Source organism: Macrotis lagotis, chromosome 5 (assembly GCF_037893015.1).
Source record: "Macrotis lagotis isolate mMagLag1 chromosome 5, bilby.v1.9.chrom.fasta, whole genome shotgun sequence".
In the NCBI taxonomy this organism is placed as follows: domain Eukaryota; kingdom Metazoa; phylum Chordata; class Mammalia; order Peramelemorphia; family Peramelidae; genus Macrotis; species Macrotis lagotis.
In genome coordinates, this window is record NC_133662.1 from 141,435,209 (window position 1) to 141,451,677 (window position 16,469).

Genomic DNA, 16,469 nt, shown 5'->3' on the forward strand with positions numbered 1-16,469 from the left:
ATTCATCTACCTGATTAGCAATCTCCCTCTCTCTCTTATTATGGAGTAGATATCAGTGCCAGATTAACTCTCATAAAGCACTGTTTTCCTCATGTCACTCTATGTACTCATATGCATAAGCCAAACTATCTAAAGCCCTTCAGAGTCTGGTTCCAATTTTTTTTCACTCCTCCCAATATATACCCTCCCAATATATACCCTCTGAATACTGAGCAGATCACATAACTGTTCTACATAGACAAAATATTTATTTGCACATCTATATTCTCATGTTTATATTTCCTACCTCCATGCTTACTGTGTCTTTCTTCTTTTTCTTATCATTTAAGATATATTTGTCTTTCAAGGCCTACTCATTTCATAAAATCTATTCTGAATTTCTCAGCCCAAACAAATCCTCTTTTCTATAGATTCCAACTATATTTGCAATCAGCACCACATAATTTAGCACTTAATATATGGAAATATACTTTATACATACACACACACACAAACTTTCATGCTTACAAGATACTTTCCTCACAATAATTCTGCATAGAAAATAAAAAATATCCACATTTTGACTATTCTTTGTACATGTAAGCTTTTTATTCACTGGCTAATAGGAACAGACTTCCTTTTCATACTTGATTGATTTCTCTTGCCAGCCCACAGGTATTTTTATGCTGAAACACATGATTTCTTACACTGACATTTGAGGCTGTAGGATTTAAGTCTTCATCCTATCATATGTAATTTCCTTATAGCAGAATCAATATCAACAGGCTACTGAGATTTTCTTGCACTAAAACAGCAACTTAAAATAGCTGATAGCAACTGTAATTTTCACATTTTCCATTTTGGTTACAATTGCATCAGTAAGAAGTATTTTTTTTCTTGTAAAGTTTTTGTTAAAATAACGACACTAAGGTGGGGGGAACAGTTTAAGGGGAAAAAGCTGATATAAAAGTAAAAGATATCTATTAAAATTTTTTAAAAGAAAAGTGCATCTTAGAGATTTTAATAGCTACTTAGGTGTGTTTTGATAGACTAGTGATTGTGCTTTATGGTTTATCTTTTTATATGTTTAGTTTTTGTCATATCCTAACCCAAATTCTTAGTTTTTAACTTCCTATACTTCAAAACCTTTTTATTTATTTTTATAGTTAATTAATTCACTAATTTTTCCCATAAAGGGGAAATTTATTTGGATAAGTTATAACAGAATACATTTTATTTTCTGAATTCAACAACTTTTTCCACTTATTCATTAAAACTCGGGCTGTATAGTCTTTGCTTTTGGAGCATAAACAGATTCAACAGTAGTTTGATGAACTTTGGAAAAGAAGCTGGGTCTAGCTTCTATATACTACAAACCTCAGAACTCAGGAGGCTCAACTCCAGACTTAAATTCAACTCAATGAAAGTTCACTAAACATCTGTGTGTTAAATATTAGGGATACAAAGAGATCTAAATGAAATTTTCATCCTCCCAGACATCCCACTTCACAGGCTAGGTATCATGGTCAACTTCTGAATCTCAACATATAAATAGTAGTTTCTACCTATCATTTTTGTAAGGTTTTGAATTTTACACTTTTTCCTTCAACCTCCCTTCCTCCTCCCACAGAAGACAGTCTGATAATCTTTACATTGTTTCCTTGGAATACATTGATCAAAATTGAATGTGTTGAGAGAGAAATTATATCCTTGAGGAGAAAATAAAATATTAGAGAGCAAAATTGTGCAGTACACAAAACATTTAAAAAAAATTGAAGGGGGCAGTGAGGTGGTGAAATGGATAGAGCACCAGCCCTGGAGTCCGGAGTACCTGGGTTCAAATCCGGTCTCAGACACTTAATAAATACCTAGCTGTGTGGCCTTGGACAAGTCACTTAACCCTATTGCCTTGCAACCCCCCCCCCCAAATTGAAGGTAATAAACTTTGGTCTTTGTTTAAACTCCATAGTTATTCTCTGGATACAGATGGTATTCTCTGTCACAGGTACTCTAAAATTGTCCCTGATTATTAGCAAGATATGCTTAATCATTTATGTGTGTGCCATGAACACCTTTTCAGAAGATTATTTTTAAATACATAAGATTATAAAGGAAACTGGTTATATTTTCACAGACCCAAGATTAAAAATCTCTAGATTTGATCAAACTCAATGAAACCAAACTCTATGAATGTTTTTCAAAGATTCATATTTTATGTGTATGGACTTAGTAATTCAGGGGTCCAAAGGTAATTTTTACAAATAAGGGTTTTGATCAAACCAATCAGGGGCAGTGGCCACAATTCTTCCACATATCCCTTCCAACAGACCTCATGATTCATGGGACTGAAAGATTAGCTCAAGAAACCATCTAGCCACCAATATGTAGATGTAACAACTTTTCCAGAAATTAAATATAATTCCATTCTTGATAATGACATATAGATTATCTGAATTCTGTTATGCACAGCTATATACTAATTCCTGAAAGTCTTTTAAAATAGTTGAATTCACAGCATATATTCAAATTCACCTTAAAAAGAGTGCTCTACCTCACTATATTTGTGGATTACCATTTTTATTAACTGTTATTCAGGTTAGGTTAAGAAACTACTGGTTCCTACATGATCGTTTCTATTCTTCTTTAGGCACATAGATTAAAAAAAAGAGGGAGTGTCATATCCAAGCTTGCCACAAAAATATATATCAGGGAAGTTTCATTGCCTAATCCCTGAGCAGATGGACCTCTTGCTGGGAGGGACTTGACAGAGATATTGAAAGTCTTTTCCTGGTTTTTCACCAAGTATTTTCCATTACTTTGTTTTCATGCTTTCTTTGAAGTTACAATTATAGCCTGTTCTTTACAACTTCATGTCTCAATGATTCTATCCATGAAAGGGCAGAAACCCCAAATTATTAACAAATGATCATCTCAATAAAATCTGGCAACTGTAAATTGAGTGAACAATATGAGTTTGCTTTGTTTTTTGTTTGTTCCAGGGAACTATTTTTGTGCAAAATTAACTCATTTTTGTGTATTTTCAAAAACTTTCATTTCTTTTAATGGTGTCACTAATGGCTACATGCATATTTTTATTCACACCATATGAAATTTGTGGCATATTTATATGTTCCCTATTAACTTAACACATTTATATTTATAAACTTTAATATATACTTCCTTGGGCAACTTAATAAAGCAGACATCTCTTTCAGTTTGAAAAAAAAGAGGAAGAATGACAATATTTTTTATTCCTTAAGAGTAATAACCTCAAGAATGCATCTCATAATAACACAAATTACTAGCATTGCTTCATAGAGATTTTAAATGATTTTTATCCAGGGGTGATCACTTCTTTAATTCTAGAAATGCCAGTAAGATATATTTATCCCATATTGGGGAAAAATGATGCTTTACTATATTGTTTAAAACCTAAAAGTAAAATTGATTTAAAACTAAGAATTGAAGATAGATCCCAAAATTATTATTTGCTTCACCCAAATCCCAAACATGTGGGTGTCAGGCTAAAGAATTGTAATTTTAAAACTGGAAGAGATGGACCTTGAAAATCGTTAAATTCATCCCCTTCTCATTTTACAGATAAGGAAATGAGGCGCATAGAGATTAAGTGATGTACATGTTTTACCCAATAAATAAGTTCTTACAGATCTTCCTGATGCCAAGTCTAAAACTTTCTCCATTATACTACAATACCTCTCTATTAGGACATGTCTACAAGATTTTGACTGACTGAACTATAAAGTTTGAATATTTCAATGAACAAAGAAATTCTGAGCTGAAATGGACCTTGAAGGTCACTTGTATACACTCCTCATTTTTCAGAGGAAACCAAGGCTCTGAGATTCATGACAATCAAGGAAATAAAGCTAGTCAGTGATAATTTTCCAAAGTATAGGTATTCTCTACAACTCATTTTTTTCTCCCTTCACATCTAGAGAAAGAAAAGCTAGCATGAAAGAACTTAACTCTTGCTGCAGGTGGACAAATTACTGTGCTCTGAATTATCTTGAGGATAATATAGTATGAAGAGACAAACAACACACAGGGAGAGAGAAAAAGAGAGAGACAGAGTCAGACAGATACTGAGAGAGAGAGAGAGAGAGAGAGAGAGAGAGAGAGAGAGAGAGAGAGAGAGAGAGAAAGACAGAGAGAGAGAGAAGGAGAGAGAGAGACAGACAGAGAGACAGAGATAAAGGGATAGAGAGACAGATAGGCAGAGAGAGAGCGTGGAGAGAGAGAGAAAAAGACAGAGAGACAGTGATAAAGAAAGAAAGAAGAGGATGAAAGTGAGGGAAAGAGAAGGATAAGAGGGAAAGGGAGGATAAGAAAGTGGAAGGGGAAGGTAAAGAAGAGGGAATGAGGGAGGAGAAAAAGGGGGAGGAGGAAAAAGGAATAGGGGAAAGAAAGGTTAAAAGAAGGGACAGAGATAAGGGGGAAGAAAGGAGGAGAGGTTGAAAGGGAAGGAAGGAAAACGGAGTGGGAAGGGAGGGGAGAAAGGAAAGAAAAGAGAGAGGGAGAAAGGGAGGAAGACAGAGAGGAAAAGAAAGAATGCTTGATCTGGGGACACTAGGTTAGCCCTAAACTCTTTCTTGAAGGTTGTTGTCACCTCAGATTTGTATATTATATTTAAGAAAAAATTAACAGCTATATATTTTATCCTTGAATCCAGATAACATAAGATAACTGGGTAGTGCATCTGCTACAAGAATCATCTGTTTAAAGAAACAGACTTTATAAAAAGATTCATTGATAATGTACTTCATATTTCTCTTTTCCATAAAGTAACAAAGAACCACATCATGCCAAGAAACACCAACACCCTAAGTTTAGGATCTCAATATTAGAAAGATTTATTTTACAACTTGTAAAAGGAATTTAAAGGGAAATATGACCCCAAAGAATAGTGTCTAGTTTCTATTGTTGGTAGTTGAAGGAAAGATCTAAAGAAATTCAAATGAAAAGAATATATGCTAGGAATCTAGTGTACCAATGTAATTTTCCTCTTCCTGTTACAGATTTCAAGTTCTTGCCCCTACCGTAGGAATCTATACATATATCATATACTAGGCTAGCTGTGTTCATTTGTTTCTATAAGTAATCTGTCCTACTGATCAAACTCTTTATCTCTTACTTATTGTCAAATCATCTTGATGATTACTACTTTACAGAATAGTTCAAGATGGTACAGTGGATAGAACACTGGGCATCGGGAAGACTGGAGTTCAAATTCAGTTTCAGATATTATCTTGTGACCCTGGGCAAGTCACGTAAGACTGTTTACCTCAATTTTCTCATCTGTAAAATAAGTTGGAGAAGGAAATGGAAAAACATTCCAGTATCTCTGCCAAGAAAACCCCAATGGGGTTACAAAGACTTAGATATAATTGAAATGACTGAAGAACAACTTTGCTATGATCTCTTCCTTTCCACTTGTTAAAATTGATTCTTTAGCTATCTTAAATTTTTGGTCTTCCACATGAATTATAATTTTTTTCTAACTCTGTAACGTAATACTTTGGAATCTTAACTGACATGCACACTGAATAAATACATCAAGTAGTATTGTCATTTTTATTGTATTGGCTCAGTTTCCAATTTTCTTCTTGGACTGGTACATTTTCTAGTAGGGGAGGTACATTGGAGGAGCTGGGCTATACTTACTACTGCTACTGTGGCATATCAGTTCCACTCTTCTCCAGTCTATCTCTACTTACCAATTTCACCATCCTCAACACTTTACTTTACAGACAAACTGGCTCCCTTGCAGTCCCTGGTAAATGATATTTCATCTTTCATCTCTGTTTCTTTGCACAGGTTGTTCCTGATACCTGCACTGAACTCCTTCCTCACTATCTCTTAAAATTCCTAGCTATACTCAATGTTTGGTTCAAGTGTCACTTCCTACATAAAGCCTTTGCTGATTCTATCCCCAGAACTGCCTTCCTTCATATTATAGCTCTTAACCACATAGAACATTGATTCACCAATAAGTTCTTAGTAAGCAATTGTGAATGACTGAATGCTATGGCATATACTAAGGATGGGGTGGGTGTGGGTATGCATGGTTCATGGTTGGCTGAGGAGGAAAGTCATACATCCATGAACCAGTAAAATTCAACATTATAAAATGCTTAATAGTTATGCTTACCATTTGGTACAGCTTGTCAAGAATGGAGGAGAACAGCGAAAATAAATAGCGACATGTCTTGGAGATTTCAAAAATCTCTTTCTCTGGAGACTTTCAGGATGACACTAGAGGACTATGTTTCTAGGGATTGGTTCCAGTTCACTCCTTCTTGAAAGTAGGAGGATGAATTACTACATCATTTTTGGAGGTCTGTATCAGGACTATGATTTAATTAGATGTTGTTATTGAATGATCTTGAAAAAAAATTGTCATAAGGCAACCCAAAGACATTAGAAGGATTATATAAATACTGTTGATGACAATTACAAGCAAAAACCAAAACTCTACAGTCAATAGCATGTTTTTAGCATTGTGAGGCTCTTTTCAGTTCTTCTGTTGAATTGAATGGCAATCTGTAGGCTTTGTGAACCTTGATCAACCCTCTGCCTCAAGTCTTATTTTAAGGAACTAAATTGCTATACACATATGTGGATAATTAAGAAGTAGAGCTGTTTTTTTTAAAGATCTCATGATGTAATTGGACAGAGTTTAAACATCAAGTAAAACTGGCCAGTTCAACTCTCAGAATAAAAGCAGTCATTGACTGGTATCACTCAAGATAAAAATCAATGCCCTTATTTGGGCACTGAAGGTCAGAGACTGGAGTTCCTTTGTATTTTCCACACTGAAGTCTTTGGTATTGCTAAAGCATTCCCCAGTCAAAAATACTCAGTTACCCTGACAACAATTTTTATTTTGTGCAAGATTTCTACTTAATAACCTGACATTTCTATGCTATAGATTTGAATTTGAAGTCTAAGAAGCAGTTGCTAAGTAGTTCCAATATGGCCAGATGTTTGGTGAAGTAGAAAGTGTTCTTTGCTTTTTTGTGAGGCTGACATGGGGCTCTCTTATAGACTAATGGGTGTCATTGAAGCACTTTTTTCCCCCACTAATGCTGGAGGCATCTTTTTTAGTGAGTACACACATTCTATTTTTCACTGATCTCATGATAATGCTTTGATGATAAACAGTCAAAGTGTTTATATTATTATTTAACAACTCAAAATTTGCTCTGGGGAAAAAAACAACTGAGAGAATGTGTTTATCTACCCACGTCTTAAGAACATTAATTTTCATAAAATATAGCTAATTTGTGCTTAGAGTGCCTTAAAGCTTATCAACCAATAGGAGTGAGATACCCCTATGGTGATAGTCCCAACTAAAGTCATTTGGCAATAACATCATTAATGAAGACTAACCAATACCTCTCTTTCCATCTGACCAGCTTCTAAGGTCAATCTCTTCCAAGTCATGGTTTTTGTGCCTTCTCTGAATTCCTACCTTGATCAGATATATCAAATAATTTAGCAATTAAATATCTTCTATTCTGTGCTATCATATTTTATTGCTTCATGTCTGTATATTTTGACTCTCCACCCAAGCTGTGCACTGAACAGAATCTTTCTCTTCCTGGGTACCTGACACAGCTTTCAGCCACATTGAATAATTATTCAAAAATACTTCTCAATGAATCAATATTCTATGTGCAGCTTTTTTCAGGGAATTCCCAAGTAAATAGATGAGACAGGATATATCATATACCTAGCTATATTGCACTTGGAATCAGGAAGACCTGAATTCAAATCTTGTCTAAATAACTTACTTGTTGCATAAACCTGAGCAAGTCATTTAACCTCTGCCTATCTCAGTTTCTTCAATTGTAAAATAAAGATGATAATAAATAATGATGCAGGGAACCATGGGCATAGGGAGAGTTGAGATTGGTTGGAGACAAATTTTGTAAATTTTTTGTTTGCATTATTGAGGGAATCTTCCTTCTTCCTCTATTGTCCAATTTAGGCCATGGTCTGAGGGCCTGATCTTTGATCTGATCTGGATTGCATTCTCTTTTGGTCAGGCAGCCAGGGTGGGCAGGTGCTGAAAATACAACTAAGACCACCCATAAGAGACCCCTCCCCAAAAGACAAAGTCTCCAATGCAGGACTTGGGTCACTCCCAGGTCACCATCCCTCCCATGGACCCTGAAGGAGAATGGAAGAAGATTTGGGGAAGTCCTCACTGTCTTTTTTTACCTTTCAGACTTCTGTTGAGCCTGACAGCTGGTCTGCCAAGATCAATTAGCAATCCACGTGGCCTTTCCTTAATCTCCACTTAACTTGCCTATCACTTTCTTTTATGTTGTAATTTCCTTTAATAAATCTCTAGTTTTCTTTTCGCACCTGCATTCCCTGGTCTCTGAATTGTGATCCTTCACAGGCAGATAATCAAACAAAAGCAGCAACAATAATACCTACCTTTCAAGATGCTGTGGGGATCAAGTGAGACGATACTTACAAAATGCTTTTCATAGGTACTGGAAGACAGATTTCTTTCTTTCCATTTCATCATTTGTTTATTTTCATAAGGATATAATTTTAATGAATATACCAGGGTATTTTTTAAACTGAAAAATAACATTCCTAGCTGGTATGATATCTGATAGGAGTAGAGTGACCCTCTTCCTATCTTGTCTGCTATGCCCCCTCATCATCTAAACTGGTCCTCTTGACCTTTCATCTATCCCTTGTGACCTTGCAGGAAAGCCCCAAATAAAGTCTCAAAGAAATTCATTAGGATAGGAGTTTTATACATTTTATAATGTCAATTGCCTTATTTTTTCCCATTCTTATTGTCACTAACTTCTTCACACTTTTTAAGGGCATATTTCATGAGGAAAGTTGCAAAAAAGAAAATCTTAAATCAGTTTCTTCTTCACCCAACATTCCTCATCCCTTCAATAAAATGTGCTGCATTAATTATCCCAATAAAACACTGTCACCCCTTAATGGGGGAAAAAACCTTTAAGTAGTTTTCCATTGTCTATCAAATTTAAATAAAAACTGCTATGGGTTTCAGGTTCTTTATTTATGAAATGATTGAGTTGAGTTGGATGATATTTAAATTCTCTTCTAGTTCTATAATTCTCTGGTCTAGTTGCTAAATTTTAGCCAGATATTAATTCCATCTGTAAACTAATCAAAAGCTTATTTTTTTGGTCTAATCTCATACTGCTATCCTTTAAAAGTTCCAAATGAACTGAACTGTTTCCTATTCTCCAAATATTTCTTTCTCACTCATATGCTTTTCCTCACTCTATTCTATGTCTATCTATTAAAACGCTACCCAGGTTTTGAAGCCAGCTAAAGTGCCTTAAATTTCAACCTTTCCTACCTTACAGCAAGAAATTCACCCACCCTCCTCTGAACTTTTCTTTTTTATTCACTTGTGAGGTTCTACACTGAATTGTTTTTGTTCAAGTTTATGCCTTATCTTCCCATCTAGACTGAAAGATTTGTGGAAGAAAGATCTTGTCTTATTCATCTTTTTGTCTCCCATAATACCTGATAAATGCATGTGGAATTGATTTGAAAATTTTCCACATAGTGGATTCTCAATAAATATTTTTGAATGAATAATGAATGAAAGGTTATATGGATGAATTGGTCACACTGAAAATCCACTTGGAGAGTACCTGCTATGAAAGTGTTTTCCTATTGTCTTCAATAGAATGAAAGTACCTTGTTAGAGGTATTTTTTCATCCTTTTTATTTGTATCCCCAGAGTATAGCACATCATATTTACTCAATAAATGCTTAGATAACTGAGTTCTCATGTTATATATTTATCCAAATTTTATTTGGATGATCCAACCCCACTGTTTTTATTATTATTATTAGTAGTAGTAGTAGTAGTAGTAGTATGATGTATTCTGCAACAATCTAAAGTTCAGACTCAAAATTGCATAAAGATTGCATTTCACATATTATTTCAATGCTGCTTACATTAAACCAGGGCAGACCATGTTTTCTGTTAAGACCTCTACATAAGTTTATAGAATTCTTAATGGTTATTTACAATATCCTTTACCTAGGGTTAATATTTGAAATTAGATTTGTTACTATTTTTGAGAATGAAGTGCTGGAAACATTTCTTTTTTCTTATCATTTGTAAATGAAACAAATTTCCATTATATTCTAAGTTTGTGAATTCTTAACTATGCAGTTACTTACACTTATCCTTTGAGTACTGACAATTAGCATAAAGGGTTAACTTTTCATTACTTACTTTTATTAGGCTATAAATCCTTTCCCTTCCTAGTAGAATCACCCTTTTTAGCTAAATCCAACCAGGTTATAGCTGATGAAATACAGCTGTGAGTTCAGAGAACAGCTGGAATTTTAGTCACCCTTATCCCACAAAGAAATACCAAATGTTTTCTGTGTTACTACATCTTAGTTTTACACTGTTCAAATTTAGATTATCATGTATCTATCTCTACAAAGAACATTGTGCATTAGGATGTAAGGAGTCAGTTTAACAGAGGTAGTCCTCTGGTCTCTAGAAGCTGAAAGTGAGAAACATTGAGCACTGAAAGAAACATCCATTCTAGATCCCATATGTCAATGTAAGAATGTCATACTTTATGCAATAAATTTGCTTTTGAAGAGTTTTATGTGAGTAGGCTTTTTTTGAGAAATATATTTCTAATATCCTAAGGGAATTCCTCATTTTTCTATTCCTGGGGAAAAACCCTTTTTAATAAAGTAAAAAAAACATTTCTGTTATGCTGTTTTACAGAATTAAAGTTATACCATTGTTTCAATTTCACAATTCATAAAATCTAGAAAAAGAATCTTTCCTAATAAAAACTACAAAGCATATTGCACATTAAAAGTGAAATATCTTCTATTACCATCTGACTTGGTTTTTTTGTACCAAATTTCATAACAAAAATAGACAACAAACTTGTGCTTGGCAAACTATGACGTGTGGAAAGGATTACAAAGCAGATTTCACAGGAAAATTATTTTCAGCCACTTGAAGATTTTGTTATAGACAGTCATCTCAGGCCATTTTTTTCTTAATGTAAAAATTATAATTTTTTAAACAATTTACAGGTATTCAAATTAACCTAGAATAATTTTAAGCTGGAAAGACCCTCAGAGTTTATTGAATCCAATGTCACATTTTATAGATTAGGAAATTAAGTTTCAGAAGCAAAGTAAGAATGTCAAGGCCATTCAAGAAGTTGGCAGTAGCATGCTTCCCCTTAATCTATATCCATGACGAGAAAAGTAAAATACCTTGAGAGAAAAAAACAGTTATGCCAAAAAAGTAAAGAGATTCTCAAAGAGAATTACCTGTCAAAAATTACTTCCTTTTTCTGGCATTGGGAAGGAAAAATCTCCTATAATTCATAGACTTGAACATTTCTCCAAACAGAAAGACACTAACCTAGCTGACATTTTAGAAACACAAGTGTTTCAATAGAGAATATCCTGTTTTAAAAATGGAAGTGACTTATGCAATAGAAAAACTGAACTAGAATTTCTTTTTGACATGTTGATATTAAAAATGAGATGGATATAATACATGAAACAGATCTACATGAGTGGATATTTCATGGCTATTCAATTTTCTGGATTTGCAGACATTTCATGGATATCCGATTTTGGTGATATTACCAATAAATCTACTTATATTTTCTTGTTATGGGACACATTCTGCCAAGTTAAACAGTCCACATTTGTATAACTCAGGGAAATATAATGACACAATAAAATCTAACTTGGTGGCATGTAATATACTCTGCCCCTTTTCAATGAAAACAGTACAATAAATCTCTCGTGAGATCTCAGTTGTCAATTATATTTGTCATGGTGGTGGTAATGATGGTATTACATTTCTGTACAGCACCTCACAAAATATAAACCACTTTTAACTCTTTAATATAGGTAGTACAAAATTTTCTTTTCCTCAACTTACAGATAAAGAAACTAAGACTAATAGAGTTTGCCACTTTTTCATGGTCACCCAAGTAATAAGTGGTAGAACCATGAATCAAGTCTTCTGACTATAACAAGAGTTCCTTTTAATCATATCACACTGTAACTATGGTATGTAATTATAATGATACATTTCACCTTCCCTGGGACACTATCTCAAACCTCTAATTTTTCCTTTCCATAAAGGAGGACTCAATTCTACAAGTGCCCTTCCCAATAACAAAGAACTAGCAAATTAGATAAGATCCCCATTTTTTCATTCTCCAATAAAGAGAAGGTAGCTTAGTATTTTAGAGGGACCAGACAGAGGAAAAAACTCCATCATAGATCTATACATTGTATACAATAGCCACTTAATAAGAGCATTTTTCTATTGAACTGAGTAAAATAAATGATTTCTTGAAAAAAAATCATAAGGGCAAGAACTAAATCAAATAGTCCTTTGTATTCTCAGTGCTCACATATCATTTTCACTCATTATCTACCCCATTTGAAAAAAGAATGCCATTTCTAATGGCAAATAAATTAACTGAGTGGTAAAAAGTACAAAACAGAATAAAGGTCCCACTTATTTACTAGCCATATAATCTCAAGCTATTTTACATTCTGGTACTTCAGTTATTTTCATCTGAATCCCTTTCAAGTCAAACTTTTAGCAAGTATTTAAGCCTTCTGCTCAGTTAGTAAAGTTATGCTTGAGGAATAGCAAGGAAGTCAGAGTCATTGGATAGAGAAGATAGGGAAAAGGAAGGTATAAAAAGACTAGAAATTTAGGAAGAGTCCAGGTTACAAAAATCAGATGATTTTTCTATTTAGCACTAGAAGTAATAGGGAGCCAGTGAAGTTTATTTAAAAAAGAAGAAACATGCTCATACCTCTGGTTTAAGAACATCAATTTGAAATCTTAGAGTAGAATAAATTGTAACTGGAAGAAATGAGGCTCAGAGGTCAAATATCAAGCTCTTGCAATAGTCCAAGCATGAGATAATGAAAGTCTGTACCACAATGGTTGTAGTATCAGAAGAGGGAAGGAATAGGAAATAATGTTATAAAAGTAGAATAAGTTGACAACAGGTTGGATATGAGGTGAGGTGCTAGAGAAGACTTGAGGATGATACAAAGTTTTTCACTTAATTATATTCTATCTTGAATTGCTGCTGTTACATATTTGATAATTTTGTTTCCCAACTACATTATACATTCTTTGAGAATAGAAGTCATTTCTTAATAATATTGATGACAATGATAAGTAAGAGCAAGCATTTATATGGGTTTTTTAAGTTTTAAAAATCTTTCTAAATTGTATATATAATCTTTGTGTGTGTGTGTATGTGTGTAATATGATAACTGTGGAGTTTTATGATCCTTGGTGGTTAACACCCTGCTGGACATAGTAGGTATTTAAGAAGTATTTGCTGGATGATTGCATTCTTATCTGCTACTCTCTAGGGTGGAATGAACCAGGAAATATCAGTTTTCTACTTCAAGTTGACATTATTGTTACCTCATAAGATGAAATTGTTTGCTTCCCATTCTTAAGAACAAAACAAAACAAGCACACACACACACACACACACACACACACACATATATACAAACAAACACATAGACATTATAATTGTTATTCTTCTTACTTGAAACACTTGTCATATCTGGTAAGAGCAAGATCTTATACAGATAAAAATATAACATTTAAAGTGATAGTATTTTCTGAGATTTACAAAACTTGGTGAAATTTAAGCCAGTGATTATTTGATCTAAGTCATTCTATTTTTTGATACTGACCCATGATTCAAAGTTCACATTATTTCTCCCAGAAGTCATAAATTAACATCATTTTTTTTTCTGTTTAATTTGGTTTACTGAAAAGGACATTAGATATGGAGTCAGAGCAGCTAAGTATGCAATCATCCAGCAAATACTTCTTAATTACCTACTATGTCCAGCAGGGTGTTAACCACCAAGGATCATAAAGCTCCACAGTTATCATATTACACACACACACACACACACACACACACACACACACACACACACACGACTCTGCAATTAAAATAATTTAATTTACCCAAGTCTCAGTTTCCTACTCTTGAAGACAAGGAAAAGTAGAGTAGATGAACCCTGAGGGACCTGTGAACTTAAATTACATGATTCCATAATACTTGCTCAAATACAGAAAATTGTCAAATATCAACAGAGCAAATGTAATCTGTGGGTGAGCTTCCTACCTTTATCACATGATGTTTTTCTTGGAACACAGGTATCTTAAACATTTGACACCAATATGTCGTGCCTTTATTTGGAATTGGCACCTGTCTTAATAGAAGGGAAGGGAAATATGAAAGTCAGACAACTTTCCCCTGCGAACACAAACAATCATCAAAACTTTCTTCTCAAAGTAATATATAACTCTAAAGAGACTTACGTTTTTATTTCTTAAGTCAAAGTATGATAAGGTTGTGGACAAAATGCTGGTTTTCTCAGGATTCAACAATTTCAGACTCTTGGTTCCCCGATTAGATCCATGGTATCTAGGATCTGATTCACCAATGTCTTCATGGTGATAAGCCCATATCACTCTCACTGTGCTTTCCTAAATGAAAGACCATCTTATGAAAAATGAGTTTTAGACAAGTCCATTCCTTACAGTCTAGTTGATTTAATTAAAAATAAAATATTTGTAAAGCAGAATATATAAGTAAATAAAGGTTAAAAGTAAAAATTTAAATTATAACATCAATATTATAAAGTACATAATTTTGATGGTTTTTATAAACTGATAAATGAATTAAACAGAACCAGAAAAATAATTTACACAATAGAGATAACAATGTTAAAATGAAATATTTTGAAAGCTATAAGAACTTTGATCAAGGCAGTAACCAATTATGATACCAGAGGTCCAAAAGTGAAACATACTAACCTCCTGCTAGAGAGGTGATGTATTTAAGGTGCAAAATGAAATATATATTTTTGAACATGGTCAATGAGATAATTTGTTTTGCTTAACAATGCATATTTGTTCTACAGAATTTGTTTTCTTCTTTTCTGCATGAGGCATAAGTCAGATGGAGAGAAACTACATTTCTGTTCTTTAAAAAAGAAAATACTTATTCTAATAAAACCTTAGTCTTAGAGAATTGTACATAACAGAGAGAGGTCAAGTAACTTGTCCAACCCCAAACAGTACATATCAGTAGAGGAAATTGACCTTAGATCTTCCTAGGTCCCAAACCAGTTTTCTATTCACTGCTTCTTGGAAGATGATGCAATTAATCCCAAAATAGAGCGCTTGAGTAATTACCCTATCATTGGGTTGATGAAAAACACAACTATCACCAAGCATATAAATATTCAAATTGGGAAGAATAAAGACCACATGTTTGCCCACTATCATATGTAATTGATCATTTATGGAGAAAAAGATCAAAATCACATTTCATTCCAGGACTTCTTTCTGTTCTCATAATAAAAAAGCCCTTGTAGTTAGTATAACACCACTAGTTGAAAGTTCAGATAGGTTTCTAAATGTACAAGTATTTAATTGATACAATACAATATATACATAAATGAGATATTAATTTATTGGTGTATTGATATAATCAAGGGCAGCTAGATGAATAGAATACCAGATCTGGAATCAGGAAGACTCATCTTAAACACTTAGAACTGTGTGAGCCTTGGCAAATAACTCAATCTTGTTTGCCTCAGTTTCCTCATCTATAAAATAAGCTAAAGAAGGAAATGGCAAATGACTCCAGTATCTTTGCAATGAAAACTCCAAATAGAGTCATGAAGATTAGGACATGACTGAAAAATGACTAGACAACATTAACAAATATTCATAATCATTTTTGTAATAAAGGAAATTCTACCAGTTTAAACATTTTGACTAGAGACAATCCAGAAAGGTCAAATAAATATCCTGTTTTGAATCAGATGATTGGCCAAAGGAAAAAAAGGAAGAGCTCAGACCACCCACACACAATAATATTACTACTGACAGCTGCTTTGTCATGGCAGTTTTGAAAGGAAGTACAAAAGTAAAGCTTTTTCTGTTAAAAGTCTTAACTGTATTCCTTCCCTAAGAAATAGAACTGCTGTGACTATCATTTCAATATTAGATAGAGATTGCACTTTTTAGTTCATGAAAGTAATCCTGACCACACATGTATTTTTGGTTCCATTTTGATCCACTCTTAATTATACCTGTAATCAAAATCATCTCAGGGCATAATATTTTAATTTTTTAAAATTTTAATATTTTTAATATTTTATTTTACTAAATGAGAGACATATATTATTTTTCAATATAAAAAATAGAGATTCATTACTAGAATGGTCTCAACTTGATGAATTTTGGGTAACAAAGCAACTTGTAAAAAGGGTTACTGGTACTGGTAGAGGGAATACTCAGATCAATGAAATCAACTCCAATATAGCCATGTGGTATTTTCTAAGGTGTCCTGTAACTTAGCTTCTAAATCAAAGGT

The 16,469-nt window shown here is 33.6% G+C and overlaps 1 protein-coding gene across 2 annotated transcripts in view; it reads right to left on the reverse strand.

The window, feature by feature from the left end:
- The window catches only part of MOXD1 (monooxygenase DBH like 1), a 119,265-nt gene that overhangs the window by 74,526 nt on the left and 28,270 nt on the right, over positions 1 to 16,469 (reverse strand). For both annotated transcript variants that reach the window (XM_074187604.1, XM_074187605.1), the window contains exons 3-4: positions 14,402 to 14,569; positions 14,205 to 14,288 (exon numbers count right to left, since the gene is read on the reverse strand). In XM_074187604.1, coding sequence (XP_074043705.1) covers positions 14,205 to 14,288; positions 14,402 to 14,569 — 252 coding nt within the window. The remainder of the gene's footprint in view (positions 1 to 14,204; positions 14,289 to 14,401; positions 14,570 to 16,469) is intronic.